The 21,713-nt window shown below is 49.3% G+C and overlaps 9 protein-coding genes across 10 annotated transcripts; 6 read left to right on the top strand and 3 right to left on the bottom strand.

Moving 5' to 3' along the window:
- Positions 1-821: 821 nt before the first annotated feature.
- ACO2 (aconitate hydratase) lies at positions 822-4,006 on the top strand. The gene is made up of 3 exons (XM_058496938.1): positions 822-900; positions 954-2,315; positions 2,398-4,006. The coding sequence occupies exons 1-3, from the start codon at positions 859-861 to the stop codon at positions 3,412-3,414; spliced, it is 2,421 nt and encodes an 806-aa protein (XP_058352881.1). The 5' UTR covers positions 822-858; the 3' UTR covers positions 3,415-4,006.
- Positions 3,682-4,059, bottom strand: ONS95_003618 (uncharacterized protein; the record flags this gene model as incomplete). The annotated part of the gene is made up of 1 exon (XM_058496937.1): positions 3,682-4,059. One exon carries the CDS (start codon positions 4,057-4,059, stop codon positions 3,682-3,684), a length of 378 nt encoding a protein of 125 aa, XP_058352880.1.
- Positions 4,060-4,601: 542 nt separating this feature from the next.
- Positions 4,602-5,473, top strand: ONS95_003617 (uncharacterized protein; the record flags this gene model as incomplete). Its single annotated transcript, XM_058496936.1, has 1 exon — positions 4,602-5,473. Exon 1 carries the CDS (start codon positions 4,655-4,657, stop codon positions 5,471-5,473), a length of 819 nt encoding a protein of 272 aa, XP_058352879.1. The 5' UTR covers positions 4,602-4,654.
- Positions 5,047-7,492, bottom strand: LST8 (TOR complex subunit lst8). Of its 2 annotated transcripts, none has more exons than XM_058496935.1 (4): positions 7,296-7,492; positions 7,156-7,177; positions 6,611-7,106; positions 5,047-6,558 (listed from the first exon to the last, which is right to left on the bottom strand). In XM_058496935.1, exons 1-4 carry the CDS (start codon positions 7,315-7,317, stop codon positions 6,118-6,120), a joined length of 981 nt encoding a protein of 326 aa, XP_058352878.1. In that variant the 5' UTR covers positions 7,318-7,492; the 3' UTR covers positions 5,047-6,117. The 2 variants fall into 2 exon arrangements, with proteins under 2 accessions (XP_058352878.1, XP_058352877.1); XM_058496934.1 differs by having other exon boundaries at positions 5,085-5,773; positions 5,936-6,558; positions 7,156-7,470.
- A 42-nt stretch (positions 7,493-7,534) lies between these two features.
- On the top strand, positions 7,535-9,771 carry ONS95_003615 (uncharacterized protein; the record flags this gene model as incomplete). Its single annotated transcript, XM_058496933.1, has 2 exons — positions 7,535-8,952; positions 9,004-9,771. The coding sequence occupies exons 1-2, from the start codon at positions 8,443-8,445 to the stop codon at positions 9,769-9,771; spliced, it is 1,278 nt and encodes a 425-aa protein (XP_058352876.1). The 5' UTR covers positions 7,535-8,442.
- Positions 9,772-10,938: 1,167 nt separating this feature from the next.
- Positions 10,939-12,223, top strand: ONS95_003614 (uncharacterized protein). The gene is made up of 4 exons (XM_058496932.1): positions 10,939-11,190; positions 11,286-11,401; positions 11,517-11,773; positions 11,895-12,223. Exons 2-4 carry the CDS (start codon positions 11,347-11,349, stop codon positions 12,018-12,020), a joined length of 438 nt encoding a protein of 145 aa, XP_058352875.1. The 5' UTR covers positions 10,939-11,190; positions 11,286-11,346; the 3' UTR covers positions 12,021-12,223.
- A 572-nt stretch (positions 12,224-12,795) lies between these two features.
- Positions 12,796-14,947, top strand: ONS95_003613 (uncharacterized protein). Its single transcript, XM_058496931.1, has 3 exons — positions 12,796-13,000; positions 13,126-14,486; positions 14,576-14,947. Exons 1-3 carry the CDS (start codon positions 12,873-12,875, stop codon positions 14,860-14,862), a joined length of 1,776 nt encoding a protein of 591 aa, XP_058352874.1. The 5' UTR covers positions 12,796-12,872; the 3' UTR covers positions 14,863-14,947.
- On the bottom strand, positions 14,948-18,202 carry ONS95_015025 (uncharacterized protein). Its single transcript, XM_058508708.1, has 3 exons — positions 17,841-18,202; positions 17,158-17,345; positions 14,948-17,105 (listed from the first exon to the last, which is right to left on the bottom strand). Exons 1-3 carry the CDS (start codon positions 17,901-17,903, stop codon positions 15,560-15,562), a joined length of 1,797 nt encoding a protein of 598 aa, XP_058352873.1. The 5' UTR covers positions 17,904-18,202; the 3' UTR covers positions 14,948-15,559.
- On the top strand, positions 18,203-21,703 carry ONS95_003612 (uncharacterized protein). The gene is made up of 7 exons (XM_058496930.1): positions 18,203-18,525; positions 18,577-18,714; positions 18,766-18,876; positions 18,929-19,075; positions 19,127-19,500; positions 19,545-19,839; positions 19,890-21,703. Exons 1-7 carry the CDS (start codon positions 18,403-18,405, stop codon positions 21,051-21,053), a joined length of 2,352 nt encoding a protein of 783 aa, XP_058352872.1. The 5' UTR covers positions 18,203-18,402; the 3' UTR covers positions 21,054-21,703.
- The last annotated feature ends 10 nt before the right edge of the window (positions 21,704-21,713 follow it).

Below are 21,713 nucleotides of genomic sequence, written 5' to 3'. Positions count from 1 at the left end.
CGAATACCACACTCTCAAGAGGCAGACAAATTCGAGAGGTAGACAAATTCAAGTGGCAAACAAACTCAAGAGGCAAACAAACTCAATAGGCAGACAAACTCAATAGGCAGACAAACTCAACGAGCACCCAACCGGCTGGGACTACCCGTCCTGAGATGTAGCTTTACTCGAAGTCAAAGTCCTACATGTAGCTCTTGATTCTACTTAGTTCACGCGAGGACAGTAGCTCTGATGCCTTTACAAACAGGGTGGGGGAACGCAAAACAACAATAAAGAAAGGCAATTACAGTGCGCAAGAGACGGCTGGCTTGATCCACAGCTAATTGCCTAGCGGCAACTTGATGGCAAGCGACCTCGAATCCCTGTCAGGAGCAGGGCGATCAGCTGCTGTGTAGCAAAAGCATCGAGTACATCTAAATCAGATTTGCTGGGTCAACTTCTTAGATGCAAGAAAGAGCCGCAGTGACAGGAGAAAGGAATTGGATTCATGTCATATGTTTCTTCTCAGCCCTAGCACGCGTTGGCTGACGTGTTGATCGGAATGAGCACAAGCCTGTCTGCATTCGTCCCTTGTACAGTACAGTATTTCACTGCGTTTCTCCATCTATATTTCGTGAATTGATAGTCAAATTTCAATGACGACGGAAAGAAAATGCATGGACTGGTAATAAATATCCCTCGAGGAGAGCTGAGGTCTGTTTAAACATCCCCTCCATCTGGGGAAAATGTGGAGTTCCCCGAGCCAATCAACTCGGCCCCATTTGAAAAGTCACAAGTTCATGCCGACATCGCCTTGGAGCGACAACTTTTTCTTCATTGCACTTACAAACTCCCCCATTTGTGACAATCGCATTCAAGATGAGGGCCGGGCTTCTGAATAGTAGCAGGTCTGCTATTAGGGTATTTATGCTTCCAAAATTTAGTATTAATTCCTCAATTGACCCTTGCAATAGAGCTCGACAACAAATCTCCTTCGCCAGCGCTGTGCACGAAGCCTCGCAACAGTGAACACCACTACCTACACACCTGATATCGAGTCCCGAACTCCACCCTACCCTCTTCTACTCAACAGACTCAAGACCGTCCGCAAAACTCTCAGTCCAGAGCGCAAACTCACTTTGGCCGAAAAGATCCTCTATTCCCACTTAGCCAACCCTGCCGAATCCCTCCTCTCCAATACAGACAACGGCCTCAATATCCGCGGTAATGCAAATCTCAAGCTCAAGCCCGACAGAGTGGCCATGCAGGATGCTTCTGCGCAAATGGCGCTCTTGCAATTCATGACCTGCAACCTCCCTTCGACTGCTGTTCCTGCAAGCATACACTGCGATCATATGATTGTTGGAGAACGAGGTGCAGATGTAGATCTCCCAGAGTCAATTAAGGGAAACAAGGAGGTGTTCGACTTCCTAGAATCTGCGGCGAAGAAATATGGCATTGAGTTCTGGCCTCCAGGAGCAGGAATCATTCATCAGACTGTCTTGGAGAACTACTCTGCGCCAGGTCTGATGATGCTCGGAACGGACAGCCATACACCCAATGCTGGAGGATTAGGAGCAATTGCCATTGGTGTTGGTGGTGCAGATGCAGTCGACGCTCTAGTCGACGCGCCGTGGGAATTGAAAGCTCCCAAAATCCTCGGAGTCAGACTTGAAGGGAAATTGAACGGCTGGGCCTCGCCCAAAGATGTCATTCTCGCTCTTGCGGGTAAATTGACTGTTCGCGGAGGCACAGGCTATATAATTGAGTATCATGGGTCTGGTGTTGATTCGTTGAGTTGTACTGGTATGGCTACAATCTGCAACATGGGAGCTGAAGTCGGAGCTACAACCTCTATCTTCCCTTTCTCGACCAGACATATCCCATACCTTGAATCAACGCACAGAGCTTCGATTGCGGCTCAAGCACAAGCTATTGCTGATTCGCCAGCCCATTTGAATCTTCTCCGTGCGGATGAGGGGTGCCACTACGACGAGCTGATCACAATCGACCTTAGTACACTGGAACCACATGTCAACGGACCAAATACTCCCGATTTGTCAACTCCTCTTTCTGTCTTCGCAAAGGCAGTCAAGACCAACAATTGGCCTGAGACCGTTTCGGCTGGTTTGATTGGAAGCTGCACGAACAGCTCATACCAGGACATGACCAGAGCTGAGGATCTTGTCAAGCAAGCTACAGCAGCTGGGTTGAAACCAGCTACCGACTTCTTCATTACTCCTGGAAGTGAGCAGATTAGAGCTACGCTTGATAGGGATAGCACTATTGCTACATTCGAGGAGGCTGGTGGCATTGTGCTTGCCAACGCCTGCGGCGTAAGTCTCTTCTCTTGTGCAATGTCCTGGGCTCATCTTGGACATTGAGAACGGAGACACGATGAAGCTAACTTCCTTTCAGCCTTGTATAGGTCAATGGCAGCGCACAGATGGTATTGAGAAAGGTACCAACAATGCCATTTTCACATCCTACAACCGGAACTTCCGTGGCCGAAACGATGGCAACCCAGACACAATGAACTTCCTCGCCTCCCCCGAAATCGTAACAGCCATGTCCTACGCAGGATCTACGTCTTTCAATCCTCTAACAGATACCCTCACCACACCCTCCGGCGAACCATTCCGCTTCTCACCTCCAACCGGGTCCGAACTTCCAACAGGCGGCTTCGAAGTCGGCAATCCAGCCTTCCTCCCCTCATCCGGATCCCCATCCCCCCAATCCGAAGTCGTTGTATCCCCCACCTCAGACCGGCTCGCCCTCCTCGAACCCTTCGCACCCTTCCCCCAATCCGACCTCAAAGATCTCAAAGTACTCTACAAAGTAACCGGCAAATGTACCACCGACACCATCTCCGCCGCCGGTCCCTGGCTCAAATATAAAGGCCATCTCCCCAATATCAGCGCCAACACCCTCATCGGCGCCATCAACGCCCGCACCGGCGAAGTAAACGTCGCCTACGACTTCGACGGCAGCACCTCCGGCATTCCAGAGCTCGCCCAGAAGTGGAAAGACCAGAACATCGAATGGCTCGTCGTAGCAGAAGACAACTACGGCGAAGGATCAGCGCGCGAACACGCTGCTCTACAACCTCGTTATCTCGGTGGACGAGTCATTCTCGCTAAATCTTTTGCGCGCATCCATGAAACGAATTTGAAGAAACAGGGTGTAGTGCCATTGACGTTTGCGAATGGCGAGGACTATGGCAAGATTGATGCGTGTGATGAGGTTGATACCGTGGGATTGTATGATGTGTTGAAGAATGGCGGGAAGGGCGAGGTTGTGATTAAGGTTAGGAAGGCAGGGACTGGAGAGGAGATCACGATCAAGACGAAGCACACGCTCAGTGAAGATCAGTGCGGATTCATCCTGGCGGGAAGTGCATTGAATTTACTTGCCAAGATGCACAAATCGTCGTAGATTTTCGAAACTTGGGGAAGAAAAAAGGGCGCTCGGGTTAAGGATGCTGAAATGGAATGGATATGGATATATCCTGTATTGTACGTATGAAAATAGAGCCAAAAAAAAAAAAAAAAAAACTACCAAGAAACCTTGATTGATACCAAGAAAGCATCCACCTTTACCCAATCGATATTCAATATTCAATACCTTCAATCCTCTTTCTCTATCTCCCTCGACTGGTAGCTACTCCTCACACCAGGCGAAGCCTCCCAGGGCCTACAGTACTCAAGCAAACGTCCCATACCCCCCTCCCCCTCCAACACTAACACCATCCCTCCACCTCATCACACGCATCTCCATCTCCTCTTCTCCATCTTCATCCTGTTTCTCATCTTCACCCATCTCCTCCTCCTCGCCATAACCACAACCCCGAACATAACCACCCCGAGTCAGGTTCGGACCCTGGATATAGCGACATAACACTTTATAAAGCACGAATGATACTACCAAGCAGAGGATAATTAGAGAGAGTCCGATGAAAAGCTTGTTAGGTTGTGAAATTGGTGGTGGTGGTGGTGGTGGTGTTTGGAGGGGGGAGAGAGAGGTTGACGATGTGGGTGCGACAGTAGGTGTGCTGAGAGGTGTGATGATGTAAGTGTGCATTTTGATGATTAATATATGATGATTTCCCCCCCTTGCAAGTGGTTTGGTATGACCTTCGCTTGCTTGCTGCTTGGCTTTTATGAGTATTATGTGCTGGACAGGAGGCGTGGATGTTCAGTTGTGATGCAGTGTAACTAAGTGTAGATATGTGTGCGAGAGAAATTCAGATTCGGTTCTTTTGTATGTATTAGTGGACAGAAAGTGCGTGGGAATTGATCCGCATTTTTACTTTCTTAGAATAGGGAGTTTGAGATTGCTTTCCCGACTGCGAAGTGACGAAGTCTAGTGGTAAGTTGTAGTTTGGTCCACACTAGCTCCCGCTGCCAACCAGTCGAAATCCATATCCCCAATTCGCCCAACGCCAAAGGTACCAGAATTTCGGGCTCTAGCTCAGGGTAAAGACCCTGAGCCCAGTCCCTACACTATTTCATGCATTAATGGAGCACTATTCCATACTAGCTATGATTTTCCCGTCAGAACTAGGAAGAAAGAACGCTTTAGTATGATCAGTCCGTTCCAAAATGCCGGTTAGGACTTGTAAGGACTAGTTTTGGTATTCAGTCAATTTATCAATGCTACTACTGTATCTAAATTCATGAAAAGCACACTTTGTTCCTCTCTTTCAAACACTTTCATCCATCTTTCTTCCATTCAGTCATTCCAGTATCAGTCAAGCATATATCGCCAAGTTAGCGTCTCAAACAGCACAGCAAAGTCCATACGCACTGTACCAAAACGCCGCTTTCCAGAAGATAAGTCTTCTAGCAGCAAACAAATCTCGAAACCAGTCAAGAGCCAATCCCCAAAAATGGCAAGCCTCACCAACCTCCCCACTCCTCCCGAACACTACCACCTCCTCTCAAACCTCACCACCCTTACAAACACCATCACCAACTCTATCACCAACTCCACCCACACCACACTTCCACCCACCCCCAGCACCACAGACCAAGCCACCCCCTCCACCACAAACACAACCCTAATCCTCCCCCTCATCTCCATCAGCATCCCCCTCATCTTCACCACATTTCTCATCGCCGCCTACTACATCTCCAAACACCGTCGGCAAAGCAAATCCAAATCTCAATCCCAAACTCAATCCCCTCTCGACCCTCACACCCACACCCACACCAGCTCCAGCATCCACACCCCCACCAACACCACCAACGTCCCTCTATACGTTAGAAACATGAGTCTTCTGCGAGGAGTAGGAGGAGGGAGGAGAAGAAGTCTGAGTACTACCATCACCATCGGATTAGAGGACATAATTGGCGGTAGATTTAGTGTGGAGGATGGAGAGTGGAATTCACCACCGCCGCCGCCGCCGTACACTGAACGGTGGGAGGATGTGGATATAGATCTTGAGGAAGGAGTGTTGAGACGGCCGCCGCCTGCGTATCATCCTCTGTTCTAGAATGGGTCGCTATATTGGGAAGGAGGAGAAGAGAAGAAGAGAAGAGAAGAATATAATCATCCTCGAGGACCACCAAGCTGTAGAGACGCGCAGAGGTGCAGAGGCGCGAAGAGGTGCAGTGCGGAGTCATAAGAGGCCTGCAATGTTCTGTGAGGGAGAAGGAACAGGCCACAGGACGTATAGTGGTTGGCTTTCTGGGCGGGTGGTTTTCTGTCCGTGTTGCGGGACACTTCGGCCCTCCCTGCTGTCAAGATAGGCACGCAGGGCGGTGGTGTGTTGCTGATCTGCGTAATGGCGTTTCTGTATAGATATAGATCTTAGCTAACATGTATATGTCTTTGGCGTGGAGTGAAGAGACGGTGGCTCTGGGTTAATTCTCGAAATGGGACAGGATGAGATGGTTAGGGATGGCTACCAAAGGAGACGACCGTCAAGGTCAAATGCTTTTGTGGAGATACTCACTCGGATCAGTAAATGGAACCTGATGGCTGGACATCGCACCTGGATGGCGTCGGAAAGTTCATAAATACTACACACTGTAAATAACGCCATTTCCCCTTCGCCCTTCCATTCCCCAGACCACAAACGCCACCATGATCATGACCATGCCAAACGCCCCTGCCCTTCCCATGTTCAATGCTCGATTATCTAGCCTCAGAATAATCATTCAGCGCAACACACACCAACCCCCGATGATGCCCATTATACTGCCGAATAATCTGCTCACTATGCAACTCCCAAAGTCTGGCATAATGATCCGAACATGCAGTGACCAAATACGCCGAATCAGCACTGAACGCACAATCCCATACCCATCTCTGATGACCCGTCAATGTACTCTCCAGCTTGAACGGCTTGGGATTCTTTGGATCCGAGCAGGCCTGCCCGGGAATAGGAAGCATCGATTCGAGGTCCTTGACTTCCCAGATCTTCGCTGTGTGGTCCGCGCTGCATGTTGCGAGGTGCTTGACATCTGGGGAGAGGAGTACTCGTGTGATGTAGTTGCTGTGTGCTTGGAAATGGGTGATTGGGACGAGGGTGGTCTTTTCACGGTATTGGAGGAGATGCCATACATAGACATTGCCCTGGAGGAATTAGCTAGGCTCCTCAAAATAAACCAGCGCAAGAATTACTCACAGAATTCGTACCCGCGCATAAAGTCGACCCATCACTGGCAACAGTGACACTCGCAACTGGCACATCCTCCTCCGGAATCAATTGATGCGAGCAATTGTTCTCTGCCAAATCCCAAATCCGCACACTTCCTCCCCGATCACAACTTATAATCTCGCCTTGGTTGGGATGAATCACTACATCGTTGACAGGGCATCCATGCGAGTAGCTGCGCTGCACGGAACCACTCCTCGTCTCCCAGATCTTGACTGTGCCATCTTCAGAACTCGTAACCATCCACTTGCCTTCGCAATGGAACGCGACGCCTGTTACATTGCCAGTATGGCCTTCGAATGCGAGGAGAGGGTTTGGGTTCGTGGACTTAATATCGTAGAGTTTGACTGTGTGGTGACCAGCGGCAGCGAGGAAGCGTTTGTCGGGGGAGATGCAGAGGCGGTTGACTTGGGAGTCGGAGTGTTGGATTGTGCGGGAGCAGATGCCTGACAAAGCTTCCCAGAATCTGGGACGTTAGAAGGAGCTTTCACATGGAGAGCGAGGAATGCGCATACCTTATTGTGTGATCATAGCCAGCTGTTGCGAACACACACGTGTCGTAGTCAGCACGGTCTCGAATATATGCCATGACGGCTTCAAGGTGGTTTTCTGATGGAGAGTTGTATGGTGTGAAAGAATTCGAGAGAAGACTTACCGGTGCAAAGAATGACCGACATCTTGAGATGTCTCGCGACAATACCTAGGGATAAAGATACAAGGGCAGGATCTTGTGAGTGTTGGTTGCTCCTTCCTTTTCTTTGGCCTTGCCTTGAGCTTCGCTGACGTCGCGCTGGCAAATCAGATTAGAGTGATGAGCAGGGGTGCGCTAATTCAGCCTCACTGCAAGCATCAATCGCACCACAGAACGACTGAGATCTCCAACTTTAATTTCACGGCCTGGAGAGACCGTCGCGGATATGACTATCTATAACTCGTCCTACTCCAAGGCAAACACAAAACAATGTTCTCATGACACTTATTCCACATTGCCATTGCAGTGGATTTCTTACTTGTGGGCTAAGCCAGATCCACTTACCGACCGTTCACCACCCATCCGTTCTGGATACCGTTCAGACCTGCAAAGCATCATAGCCGTGGCAACATGATTACTCTACAATGAGTACAACAAGAAGCTTTCTACGGAGCTCTTCTCCCCTGGGGCGCAATTCATCGCAAGCCCAGCTATGGAGATGCGACGAGTGATACTGTTCCTATGCACGCTCAGCACATGGAGCGGCAAGCCACAACGCTGTGGCTGAAGCTAACCGAGCCCATATCAACACGACCAAACACCCGCTTCGCATTAACACTTCACATTTCTCCAATCAGCAAGAATTAAGTTCCCGATACAATACTTCTGTACTTGACTACGTGTTACAGATATCGCAAAGAATAAAATATTCAAGCCGGATGATTTGCTGTGGTTGACCTACCCCAGTCGTTGCTCCAGGATTTGGCGGGGGAGAATGCGGCGCCAGCGCCAAGACATCTCGAGTTCACCTCAACTTTGGACTTCACTTCTCAAGAGTATATTCACTTTCTCGGCTTCATAAACGCCACTATGAGAAAAAGAAGGAGGCTGGATAAGCGCAAGCGAGTGGGAAAAAAATCGTTTGCAAAATGCCGCCCACGATTCCGTCCTCCTACTTTTTTCAACAATTCCTTCTCATACTCTAATTGCAAACCCAGCTACACTCTCATCATACCAACTCGCATCATTGCAATACCAAAACATACAATCCACTTCAATCCCTACTTCAATCCTTACTTCCATCCTCACTTCCATCCTCACTTCAATCATCATGTCCGACTTCTGGAATGACCCAGCGATGCAGCAGATGATCGATGACTGGCAGCCTTGGATGTCTCAAGACGCGGACATGGCTCCCGGAGGCATTGACAGATTGCTATCCTTCAACCAACAAGGTACTTTGATTGCTAGCAGCGAGAGCAATACCCATACTACCCAGACCCCGAACCAAGCTGGCTCAAAGAGTATCGATGAGAACGCTTCAAAAAATTCGGGACCCTTCGAGGAGCTCTTCGACGAACAAGGTGGTTCAGATGTTACTGACGAGTACGGTACCAATGATGCTGGTTTCGTGAAGGGCCAAGAGTGTTCCGAGGCTACCTACGAGAATACCGCCTGTGGAATGGGATTCTACGACCAGCAAGACGCGTCGGAGGCTACTTACGAGAACACTCCCAATGATTCGGATTTCTTCGATCACCAAGAATCTTCTGAGTATTCTCCTGAGAATGCTATGGAGCAGATCGAGCGTACCTACAAGGAGGAGATCCAACAACTCAAGGTAAGCAATCATGGTAGCTTCAGACATGTATCGAGTCACTAACATTAGTAGGCCGCCCACGAGAAGACCATCAAGGAGATGGAGATGAACTTCCAGCAAGCTCTTGCCGCTAAGGAAGCCGAAGTCAACACCGCAAAGGCGGAGGCCTACCAAAACCTCAAGTGCGTGCACCAGATGTCTCTTCAGGTCAAGAAGTTCGCAGAGAACATGAATGCCATGCAGATGAAGATGAAACAGATGAAAGCCACAGTCAACTCGCTCAACTTCCCCGACACTCCCAACTCCTCCACCTCAACCACCTCTCCCGACACCAACTTCTCCTTCACCTACCATCCCTCTCAAACATTCACTCCGACACGATCAACCCAACCATTCACTCCCCAGAGCCCAGCTCAGCAGTACTTCTTCGACAATGGCACCGGCACCGGCACCGGCATCTCTATCCCACCTACCCCCATCCCCTCCACCCCGGACCCGGCCCCAACCAAGAAGCGCAGGGCTTCAGCCTCGCCCTTCATCGGGCAGTTCTACCAATGCCGGCAACAGTGCAACAACAAGATCCCCAGCAAAGATCCCAACGGCAGGGTGGCCTCGGCCAAAGACGGCCGCACCTTGTTCTGCGGAGTGATCAACAACCAGTACATGGCTGGTGGCAAGACTCCTGGCGAGCACAGACAGCGCTGTGTCAACAGAGAGTGTAGGAAGTACACTGATGTGAAGGAGAAGCATTGGGTGGAGGGGTGGGTGGTGGATGTGTATGGGGTTGGGGGGAAGGCGCCGATGGAGACTCCGAAGTGGGTTGTTGCAGGGGGTGTTTGAGGGGGTGAGGTGAGGAGGAGGGTGAAGGGAGGGTGGGTTGGGATGGTGGGGCGATGGGGGGGATAGGAGGTTATTTAGATGATTATATTTCAATAAAAGGTGTTTGTGGGTCGGTTTCTATTTCCTGTGACTTCATGAAAACTATTCTGTATGTGGTTTGTCCAAGACAGTGATACCTCTAATCTTCAAGACATTGTAATTCATGGTAACCCAGATAGCTAATCAACCCAAGACTAACTATATATACTTTAAATATAATGTGAAGCTGATTGAATGACTTGATGGAAGTATCTTTGAGCAGTGAGCTTTGAATTTAAGTAAGATGTACTCAGTTTAGAGACTTCAAGCTATAGTGTTGATTTCCCAGAGCTTCCCAAGAGATAGAGATATGCTTCTTTTCGAGAGCGTGTTTGCCACTTAGTCGCGGACGCAGTTTATCTCAGATTGACATCATGGAGTCCTCGAATAGATCAGAAGCCAGAAGAACATTTCAGTCCACCTACACCACACGCCAGTATCGCTTTCAATTGTGCGGAGACGGAGAAGGTTCTCATACCTAGCACTATGTGATCCAGTCCAACGCAGTGTCCTATTGTACGCCAAGTCCACTTCACTCCCACAATAGTACAATACCTTCACAGCAAAAGAAATAACTCATCAAGCGATTACAAAGGAACAGAAATGTTTGAGCCAAAAACCTGCAGTCGCGAGGAGCAAACAAATAACCTTCTCGCTTAACCCCTCCTTTCCCCTCCCCAGCGATCGAGAGAAGCCACATTCCTTGGCCAGCGAATCATCTCTAGCCTGCCTAAACTTACCACATCTTACCTTTCCTTTCCCTTTCCTTTGCCCTCTACAGGAGCCCCCCTTCCCCGAAGCGAAAGTCCCAGTCCAGCAAGTCAGCAGTAGGTACTAGGTAAGACAGCCCCCGTAATCATCCCGTTCCCCGCCTCGCCTCGCCTCGCTCGGCATACCTATCTATGCAGAGTCAGTCACGGGAAGTCGTGGTTTGGACGCGATGAGGGGGTTTGGGGCTATTTTTAGGAGCGGTCTGAGATTTGCGGGAGGGGGAAAATCGCGATTGGGATGATCTCGATGAGTTTTAGTTTTTAGTGAGACAATGAGACGGGATTGAGGGGTTTGCTGCCTGGTGGCTTTGGCTTGGCTGGATTGTTAGGGCTGGGAGTTTGGGAATTGGGAGGGAGGAGGAGGGGCATAAATACTGGTGTTGTTCTCGCGGCGCACTTACTTCAATCCATCAATCACGGCTGCGATTGCAATTGAAACTTCCACTTCCACTTCAACTTCAACTTCAACAATCAGATAGCTCTTCGCTACGATACAAATAGCCCACAGAACACTTCCAGCTAGGCTACGTAAGCTTCATTCTCGATACCTTCATAGAGAGCTCAATACTGTGTATGTCTTCCTCCAACGGATCCTCCCCAGCCCAAAGACCTCCCTCACGCCTATCTCACCCTAAGCCAAAGCAATAACTTACGTTGAATCTCCAGACTCAAGAATCTAGATTCTCTCCAATTCAAACCGCCGTACCTTTTTCAACTCATCCCCAAAATGCCACGCTTCATCCTCTTCCTACGCGCCGACAAGCAAGCTGAGACTGATCTCGGTACGTCTACACCTCACTTTTCCCCTCTCCCTCCCCTCCCTCCCCCTCTCCTCTCACCCTTCCTTCTTTCCCCCTTCCAGCATCCAAACCTCCCACTAACCCCCTCTCTCCCCAGGCGGACCCCCCGAAATGTTCGCCGCCATGGCCGCCTACAACGAATCCATGGTCGCCGCCGGCATCATGCACTCAGGCGAAGGGTTGCACCCATCCAAATCCGACGGTCGAAGAGTCGTATTCCATCCTGGAAAGAAGGCAGAGGTGCAGAGTGGGCCATTTCCGTTGAAGGAGTTGGTGTGCGGGTGGTGGGTTATTAAGGTGGGGAGTGTGGAGGAGGCGGTGGGGTGGGCCGAGAAGTGCCCTTGTATGGGGGAGGTGAGTTGTGATGGTTTTACTTGATGTTGGACTTTATCTTTGTGTCTACACAGTGTACGGTATTGTTAGATCATGGGGTTGGAGGAGAAGCTGTTGGATTTTTGCTGACGTGTGATATTAGGGATCTGTGATTGAGGTGAGGAGAATTGCGGATGCGGAGGATTTTACGGAGGGGTTTGATGATGATTTGAAGAAGAGGGAGGAGGATTTGAGGAAGAAGACGGAGGAGATTGCTAAGAGGGGCTGAAAGATAGATGAGTTGGTTTTGGCCGACTGTCTGCAGCGTTGTTATGTTAGGTCGTGTTTGGTGTTTGAGCAGAGAGCAAATTCACGCTCGTTTACTACCAAAAGTTGATCTCCTTCATCTCGACGTGCCCTGATCAGTTGGGAGATGAAATTTCAGCAGTGAAGATGGAATTCTAAGCACAACGAATCATCATACGTTTCTGATAGTGAAGCTGTCGTCGAAGCTGAGCGGTCTATCATGCTACTACCACAAAATCTCCCGAGCTCTTGAACCCATAAGCGTTCGGTAATGTCTATTGAGATTTGAGTGGTGGTGATTGTGAGTTCCATTGATACGCTGCCGGGATGAAGAGCTGCGTTTGGCTGGTATTGGCGGCGGACAGGCTGCTCCCAGAGATGCTGGATTCAGGGCCTTCCAACTCATCTGAACCCTCAAAGTGACAGATTATTTGAAAGCAGCTACATGCACAACTACCATCAGGACTTCCCACAAAAGAGTCTGGGAATGTTGTTTCAATAGATGGATAGTCTCAATCGTATCATCCGATTCGGTCAAGGCCCGACGCCCGCCCAGCGTTGGTGGTTCTGCTGTCGATGAATTTTATTTAAATTATACATCAATACTCGACATATCGTCCATCATTAATGGTAAAATACTTCTGCGAATACAGAATTCTGAATCATATCTACGAAAGGGGGTTCGCTTAGACATCAACAGTCCACAGTCCCCTGTCCTCCCCACATTCAAGCGTCATGCGGCACAGCATTCCAACCAAAACGATCTCTTCAATGCCTAATTTCTGTCTCCATTTCTAGTATCAACAACCATGAATTCGTGAGCTACTCAAATCAAATGCTCATCACTAAACCTCTCCTATGGCTCATCACTGCCGTCTCCGTCGTTGCGGCGATTGGGAGCAATACTTGCAGTAGTGATCTCAAACCCCAGCCAATCGGCATCGATTTTGGGTCTAACGTGGTGTAGGTTCGACGCGTTCTATCCAACCCCATCCCACTACCAACTGTATATCAACTATACAGATAACCTTTCATTTATTTTTCAATTTCAATTCGCAATTATAGTTACTCAATTGACAAATATCTAGAGTCGCAACCTACGCCTACACCTCCAAAAACATAACCACCATCTCCTGGCTCTCCCCACCCACCTACCACCACACCATCTTCCGCCTCAGACTAGAAGACTACCAAGCCAAACAAACAGCCAAAATCCTCTGGGGCATCAACAAAAGCGAGAGCCAAACCCTCAAAACCCTCAAAACTGCTTCCCAAGCCTACCTCTCACCGATCCTCACCCCACTCAGCAGCAAATTCACAGCCCTGAAAAAATCCCACCCCGTTCTCGAGGACACGATATCATGGCTATCCGGAAAATTTTCATTTCTCTTCACATTCGTGAGATCAAGATTCAGCAAATCCTGGTTCAACGAAGATCTCACCTTGCAAGACGTCAAGAATGAGTTCATCTCAATCTTGAACGAAACCAAACTTTCCGTCGCTGCATCACACCCCGACCCCTCAAACCTCAACACCAACACCACTATCACCTTCGCCATCTTCTCCGTCCCCGATTTCTTCAACCAAACACTCTGTGACCTCGTAATCGAATCCGCGCTTGAAGCCGGCATCGAGAGTCTCCCCGTCACGATCGCAAGGACGGTTGCCGCTGGAATAGGAGCCCAAGTTAGAGAGGTATTAGATGAAACCACCTCCCATTCTTCTCCCTCTCAATGGATGAGATCACAATATCAATCTCAATCGAAAGCCAAGAATTCAATCTGGGACGCCAATGGCCTGACCAAACTCAACTCTCCCAGCAAAAATCCCGAACCCACCAGCCTAGCACTCAACCTCCCCTCCAAACGGCCCGAAAAAATCCTCATCATCGACCAAAGCCGCTTCTACGCCGCGTTACGCACTTACGAAGTTGAAGATCGCTCTCTGGCCGCAAGACGTGCATTAGCGTCATCTCGCGCAAATGCAATGAGGAATGGCACAGGATATGGAGATGAAGACTGGGATGGAGAAAGAGGGGTTTTCCTGCAGAAATACCTCCCGCTTGATCCGTATGGGAGTCAGATTATAGATACGAAGTTGTATCAGCGGGTGTTGGAGCAGGAGGTGGTGTTGAAGGAGGAGATTAGGTGGGGGGCTGGGGAGGAGAGGTTGAGGGATGAGGTTGCGAGGGGGAGGTTGTTGATTAAGGATGCGTTGGATAGGGAGGTGCTAGGGTTTTTCGGGAAGAGGGGGGGTGAAGGAGGAGATGGGGATAGGGAGGAGGAGATGGATAGACATCATGAGGAGTGGCCGTTGAATCTTAATGGGTGGAGTTCTTCGGGGAGAGATCTCCAGGTGACACTGAAGTGGGAGGATGTCGCTGCAGTTGAGGAGCATTTCGTCGATAAGTTTGCGGAGGCTGTTCATATGTTTCTGGTCACCTTGAGACGTACGTACATTCCCTTACCCTCCACGTTCCCTTCCTTTCCTCATCCTTCCTCAACCACCACACCATCCAGCTCCTAACACAACCCCCAGGAATCCGCACATCCAACGACCAAACCACCCACCCCGAAACCATCCACACAGTAGTCATCCTCACCGACCACACCGATGGGCAACTCCTCACTCGCCCCGTCAGACAAGCTCTAGGTCAAGACGTCAAGATTGTTGGTGGTAGCTCAGCTTCTGTTACTTTGGCTGCTGAGGGAGCGGCGAAGTTGGCGTTGAGGAGGGTGGGTAGTTGGGAGGAGATGGTGAGGCGGGAGAGGCTGATGGAGTTTTTGGAGAGTGGTGAAGGGGAAGGGGACGGTGAGGGGAGGTGACGGTGAGGGGAGGTGATAGGTGGGAGAGCTTACTGGAGGAGATGTGGGACGAGGAATGAGCTGGAAGAATGAGTTGTTCAGAAGTAGGGTGAAGTAGAGTCTATCCCTTCCACCCCCAAATGGAACGTTTTTAACCTTTTGGATCCCGGTGGGAAGCGAGCTTAGCGAGCAAATCGGGATATACTTTTCTTGTGGAACGCTTACTTAAACTGGGGATTACCTCGCTTCTCGAGCTAGATCAGGGTGTTCTGCTCCACTTCTGCGTGCACCGACAAAAGGTGCCATTTGGGGGTGGAAAGGAAACTTGAATTGTTTGATGAGTAAAACCAAAATGATAAGGCCACGGTGGATACTTCTTCATCGGACGTCAGAATACTGCGGGAGACGACAGATGGCCGAAAAGGGGTGAGGTGGGTGTAAAAGACCAAGAGAAAGCTGGGAAGGAAATAGAAGGATAATCTTACAATTGGTAAGAGACGTGTGTTAAGGTCGAGAGAGGGCGTTGATCTTGGATGATGATTGTGCATTGGAGAAATTGACCAACTGATCTCGTTGTCTTTGAATAAATGCATTGTGTTGAGAACTGGGTATACGCAATGAAGAAAAAAAGGAGAAATAAATCGATGCCGTACAGTGGACCATATGGCCAAGCACCTCCATGATAATAAATCCAGCTTGAGCCTCCCTCATAGCCCTTTCATTGTCCACCAACCACTGGAAATACGCCGAGCGGAACCTCTTTCTTCTGCCGTCCAGGTCGACGAGGCTCCGGCTCTCGCTTTCTCTCCTGCATCACGAGCCGACCATCAAGAACCTTCGGCACACAATTTCCAAGGATCCCTTCCGGCACCCCAAAGAGCTCTTCAAGCCTCTGAATTCCTTCCCTGTATTCATCATCGTCACGCTTCTCTCTTGATTGGTGAAGGTCCCATCCCATCTCCATTCTCTCCTGTACAAGTTGTGGGCGTAGGATATTGCCGAAACACTGCTTTCTACTTGCTCTCGCCGCAATCTCGAGTACTTTTTGTGCTCTCTGATCTTTACTCATCCTTTGAGGCCAGACAATTCGTGGATCCACCGCACCCCATCTTTGTGTCTCGAGCAGTTCTTTGGGCTCGGGCTCGTAGGATGGATCTCGTTGTGACTGCTTCTGTATGAAAAAGTCCAGCTCACTCTCATCAAATCCATCAATCATCTCGGATGAACTTGATGCTTTCGATGATCCTGACAAAAGTTCATGCTCAAGAGCAGCAGGTGTCAAATCATTCACGATGTCGTCATTGATGCTTGGGGTTTGGGGAGATGATAATTCCGAAGAAGAGTCGGACATTGGAGAGGGAGGCTGTGGAAACAAGCGTCTGTTTCGAGCAATTCTATTTGGTTCGAGTGCGTCCGGGATCTCTTCATCGGCCCCAGCTCCAGCCATCGGCGAACCTTGACTTGACTTTTCAGGATATGCGATTATCGGTTCCAATAGTGGAAGCTGTTTTTCAACTGTGGAGGTTGAAGAATTGGGGTTGCCGCCAGCGCCATTCATTTCGTACAAGCCAGACCTCTTCTCAAGAGAGTTTATTAGGGGCAGAAAGTTACGATCTACCCTTTGAGCCGACTTGCGCGATTCCGAAGATGCGACTGGAGATTCACGTTGTGTTGTGCTGTCAACTGAGCTCGGATTCGCTCCCAAAGCCTCAGTCGGCTTTGTAGAAGGATCCTCCGTGTGGGCAAGACTTACCCTTGCCTGCTGCCCCCTGAAGTCTTCATGGGAAGCCACTCGCAGCCGTCGTCCGATTACGGGATTCTTGACGTGACTAGCATTATCTTTCGATCCTGCTGACCATCGAGAACCTTCGACTCTAGCGCTCTGCCCAGGAAAGGAACGCTTCCTCTTGTTCGTGACGAGTGGGCGATCATCTGGATGTAAGGGGTATAGTTTCATCTTTTGGAATGGTCTGGAGATTGTTGTTGGCTTTGAAAGATGTAGTTTACGAGCGGCTTGGGATCGTTCCATAACGGCACAGATAACGCATAAGTGCTTCGTGCTTGGCGGCTTGGGAGGCACAGCAGGTTTGCCACAGGCTGCCTCGCACAGAATGGTTTTTGTTTCGCCGTTGCTTTGGTTGTCTGTTGCTGGCTGGGTCTCCCCCGGTCTTTGATTGTTGATCGGACCATCTGTCCTAACACGGGCTACTGAAGTAGCAGGCTTCTTTCTCTTCTCTGTGCACCTACCACATGTGTAGTCCACTCTTAGATAGTGTTAGCAAATGAAGACTATATGGCTATTTTTAGGATTGTTACCTGTAGTCGATCAACCTGGGATTCGTGCAGCTCATGTGATATCTGCTCCTACATCTGATACAGGTAATGAGGGGAGAAGTCAAGCTTTCGGCGCCTTTGCATACCCTGCAGACGGTCGCATTGAAATTTGACGACATTGAGGTGAAGGAGCTTGCGTCGTCAACATGGTCGGAGCTGTGATTTGATTTCTAGTAACAGCAGTCAGCGATCGGCAGCATGAAGATATCGTAAAAATGTATGACGGAAGAATTGCGTCTCAGGTCTTTTCAGTTTGTTTTAGTCATCAACCTGCAGCTTAAGCGGCTTCGCATTTCGTCCGCACTCAACAGCTCTTCTAGCTTCGAGCAGAACCAGGAGTGCTGAGCGAATTCTTCCCAACCACTCTCTACCACAGCCTTTGGTTGCACTTCCTTGAGCATGAAGAGTTGCAACTCCTGATAGTGGTATTGTCCGAAGACATGAATCTATCCTACAATGTCATTTCTCTCCCTATACTTGCGTGAGAGAAATCTTGCCAATATTGATGGACTGCCATGCAAACCCTGGAAGCGCAAGAAGCGAGCGTCCTTACTGTACAAAAACACAAACTCGACCAAAACCAGAACAAGCATGAAAGCAGTCGGACCTTTTACCAGAAGTTCATCACAGACGCGCAAAGTCAGCAATAGAAGGGGCTAACGTACCTTCGAGGAGAGAGATTCCAATTTTTTGAAAGTGAGCCTGGAGGGTGGAGGTGACGATGCCATTTTGGTCCGAGAAGAGGCGGACGTTCAAGTATACTTTAGTTAGCGAGCAACAATTCGGTGTTCCGATGTAAGGTTAAGCTTCACACGCTTCTGGAGTGAAGCGGGCAAGCAAGGCAGACACTCCAGTCAGCACAGCAATTGGGCAACGGCGAATGCTGGCAATGCTGCGGCCGGGTGGATGCCCAGAATGCATCCAGGATGACACTGTGCAAAGATTGAAGAGAGCTTTCATACTCCCCCACTCCGACAATTCACATGTAAACAAGCAAGCGAAGAATGAAGAGACAAGCTTGTTGGTGTTGCGATGGGGAAGAAGCAGCAAGATGTCGTCGCGAAATGGATGGACGCGCTACCCCACTATCACGTGCCACAAGCCCAAGAGTTACGGCAGTCGAAGCCACATTAGGAGACGGAGCTTGGGAATAAAGCCAAAGGCACGAGACTGGCAGCAAGACAATCTTTACTGTTCTACATATTTTCTAATTTCTTGCTTGCTGCCATGGAATTTTTCAAATCTGCCGTCGCCTCAGCGATATCAAAAGGCCCTCCATTTCCTTACACATTTGGCGACCAAGTCGACGTCGATACCAGCATATGGACCCTTTACAATGGAACCAAGCGCGTGCGTAATTCCCACTCCAGCGTTGGAGCCACATGCTGATGTATCTCGCAGGAAGATGGCTCACCATGTAGTATATTCTCCTTCGATGTGACTGCGAACAAGTCCCGGCTGCCAATGGCAAAGAATGCTGTCAGAAAGCTACGAACGTTACGACATCCCGGAGTTATAAAAGTGCTGGACACGGTGGAGGCATGTATACGTAGAGATCTTGGAAGGACTATGCGACTGATACTGGTATAGACCGAGACGTACATATACATTGCGACAGAAAGACTGGTCCCTCTGCGGTGGCATATCAAGCGGAAGAGCATGAGTGCAGAAACACTGAAATGGGGTCTATTTGGAGTTGCGGTATGCTCGAGTCTTTGCCGTCGCGGAAAAGACCTTACTGATTGTCCTCTAGCAAACTATTAAGTTCATAAACGACGAGGCAGCTTCCGTTCATGGTGCCTTACGAGTCGGATCGATATATACCAGTGAAAGTGGAGAATGGAGAGTTGGAGGCTTCGAGGTTCTGAGTAGTATGAAAGATGACGAAGCTATAATATACGTATGCCAGCGATGTTCTCCCACCTTGAAACCTGGAACTGACGGTTTCTAGAACTATGGCAGTCTGGTCCCAGACTCTGGACGATATACACCACCAGAGCTGGCGAAGTCTGGATGGGAAACGATCAAGAAGAACCCATTACCTGCCGTCGACGCTTATAACTTTGGGACATTAATATTCGAGGTATTCAATGGAGACTTTATGGGAGGAGATCAGGCGGGCCAGACCAAGAACATACCTCCGAGCATGCATTCGACTTATAGACGGCTGGTGAACAGTAACCCAAAGGCGAGAGTCAGTACAGGGGCTTTTCTGGAGCAAGGACGTCGCAGTGGAGGTTTCTTCAACACACCTCTGATCAAGCTTACTGAAGGCGTGGACAATCTCGGAATGAAGAGCGAAGAGGAACGAGAAGAGTTTCTGGAGTAAGTACCTGGACTGACTGTTCGAACAAAAGCTGATTCTCTAGTGATCTTGATGAGCTGTCCGATGATTTTCCTGAAGATTATTTCAAAATGAAGATTCTCCCAGAGCTGCTCAAATCCGTCGAATTTGGCGGAGGTGGGCCGAAGGTGTTTGGCGTAGTAATGAAGATCAGCAAGAAACTCACAGACGACGAATTCGAATCCAAGGTTACACCAGCTGTTGTACGGCTATTCAGTAGTCCGGATCGAGCTATACGAGTTTCACTCTTGGATAACCTTCCCATAATGATTGACAGGCTGCCGCAAAAGATCGTCAATGACAAAATATTCCCTCAGATGGTATGACACAGCTTGTGAATCTCCAGGATTGTACACTGATACTTTAATAGGTCACCGGATTTACCGATGTAGCACCAGTTGTAAGAGAGCAGACAGTCAAGGCTGTCTTGACCATCATAGGGAAGCTATCTGACAGAACCATCAATGGCGAGCTCTTAAAATATCTTGCGAAGACATCCAATGATGAGCAACCTGGTATTCGGACCAATACCACAATTTGTTTGGGAAAGATTGCCAAGAATCTGGGCGTGGGTAATAGGGCCAAAGTATTGATCGCAGCGTTCACGCGATCGCTCCGTGACCCATTCGTCCATGCTCGAAACGCAGCCTTGATGGCCCTTGCTGTAACCTCAGATTCATTCAGTGAAGATGATTGTGCCAGCCGCATATTACCGGCACTCTGTCCCTCTCTCATAGACAAGGAGAAACTTGTTCGTGATCAAGCCAACAAGACTATGGATATCTACATGCAGCGCATCAGGAAGTTTGCTGCTACAATGCCGGATTCAGTTCTGCCACCACCGACAACAGAGACATCGGCAACACCCACACCTCGTATGAGCACTCCTCAGCCTAGCGAAGCCGCTTCATGGGCAGGTTGGGCGATCTCCTCGTTTACCAATAAGGTTTCCTCCGCAGCGGGTGAAATCTCGGCACCAGCTTCTAATGGAGCAGCCAACCCATCTCGACCTGCCTCTGCACCAACATCTGAGCCACGAAGACCTCCTGGAACAGCATCAGCATCAGCACTCCACCGACAAGCAGTGGCCTCTCCACCCGCGACCTCAGCACGAACCTCCACATCCTCAAATACCAACGACTACTTCCAAGATTCAACTGCAGCAGATGAAGACAACGATGCTGACGATGCATGGGGTAATATGGGCGAGGATTCTTTCTTTGACGTACCATCCGAAACGCCAAAACCTCAACCAGCAGCAAAGCCGTTTGATGATGATGGCGAACCAGACTTTGCAGGTTGGCTCGCGGCGCAATCAGGGAAGAAACCTACAGCGAAGCCATTACCAAAAGGGTTGACCAAAGCTGCCAACGGGAGGCCTGCCGCTGCAAGCAGAAGTGCAACAACAGGAAGTGTTGGCTCCGGAGCAAAGAAATCTGTTCCTGCTGCGAAAGCAAAACCGTTAGTGGCTAAGAAGATTGATACAGCGCCGAAAGAGACAGGGGAAGACGACGGGTGGGGCGATGGGTGGTGATCTGTCGGTCTGGACTTATCTTGGTCGCTTTTGGTATTTGGAGCAAGGCATAGCAGTGGCGTTCAGGAAATTTTGGAAGGAAGAAAGTAGGATACCAGGACAAAGTATATACTTTGTGCTCAAATGTCAATATGTCATTTTGAGATTGAGGCAGTGCCACAGCAACAACTGTTCATGATGTGTTTTTGAAAGGGTATGAGTTACCTGAGAAATTGCATAAAAGCCTTGCTACAATCCTAGCATTATGCAAAGCGAGGTCATTACCTAATAAATGCCAGCCTAGTCTGCCACTCAAAAGGGGGACGACGACGACGACGACGACGATAACTCCAGAACTCAGAAGAGGGAAACCGACAGCGAAGGGTCCAGAATCTAGAAGATAGAAGACGACGACGAATACTCTAGAATCCAGAAGGAGTAAAACAACGACATAAGGTCCAGAATCTAGAAGAGTCCACTAACCCTACGACCTCTATTCTCGGTCCTATGTTCCGGTGACTGTGACGAGCAGGACCTCTTTGTTTACTTTTTCTTTGAGGCCCTAGGGCTCACTCACGTTTAGTATTTCGTAGCTGCTTTATCAGCTACCATGTGTATATAGTTTGAGTCCTCTCTTGACTCTCTTCCTTCCTTAGTTCTTGATTTCAAGGATTTATTTAA

Source organism: Cadophora gregata (assembly GCF_030347475.1).
Source record: "Cadophora gregata isolate MNR1 chromosome Unknown scaffold_13, whole genome shotgun sequence".
Lineage (NCBI taxonomy): Eukaryota > Fungi > Ascomycota > Leotiomycetes > Helotiales > Ploettnerulaceae > Cadophora > Cadophora gregata.
This window is presented reverse-complemented; position numbering and strand designations above follow the sequence as displayed.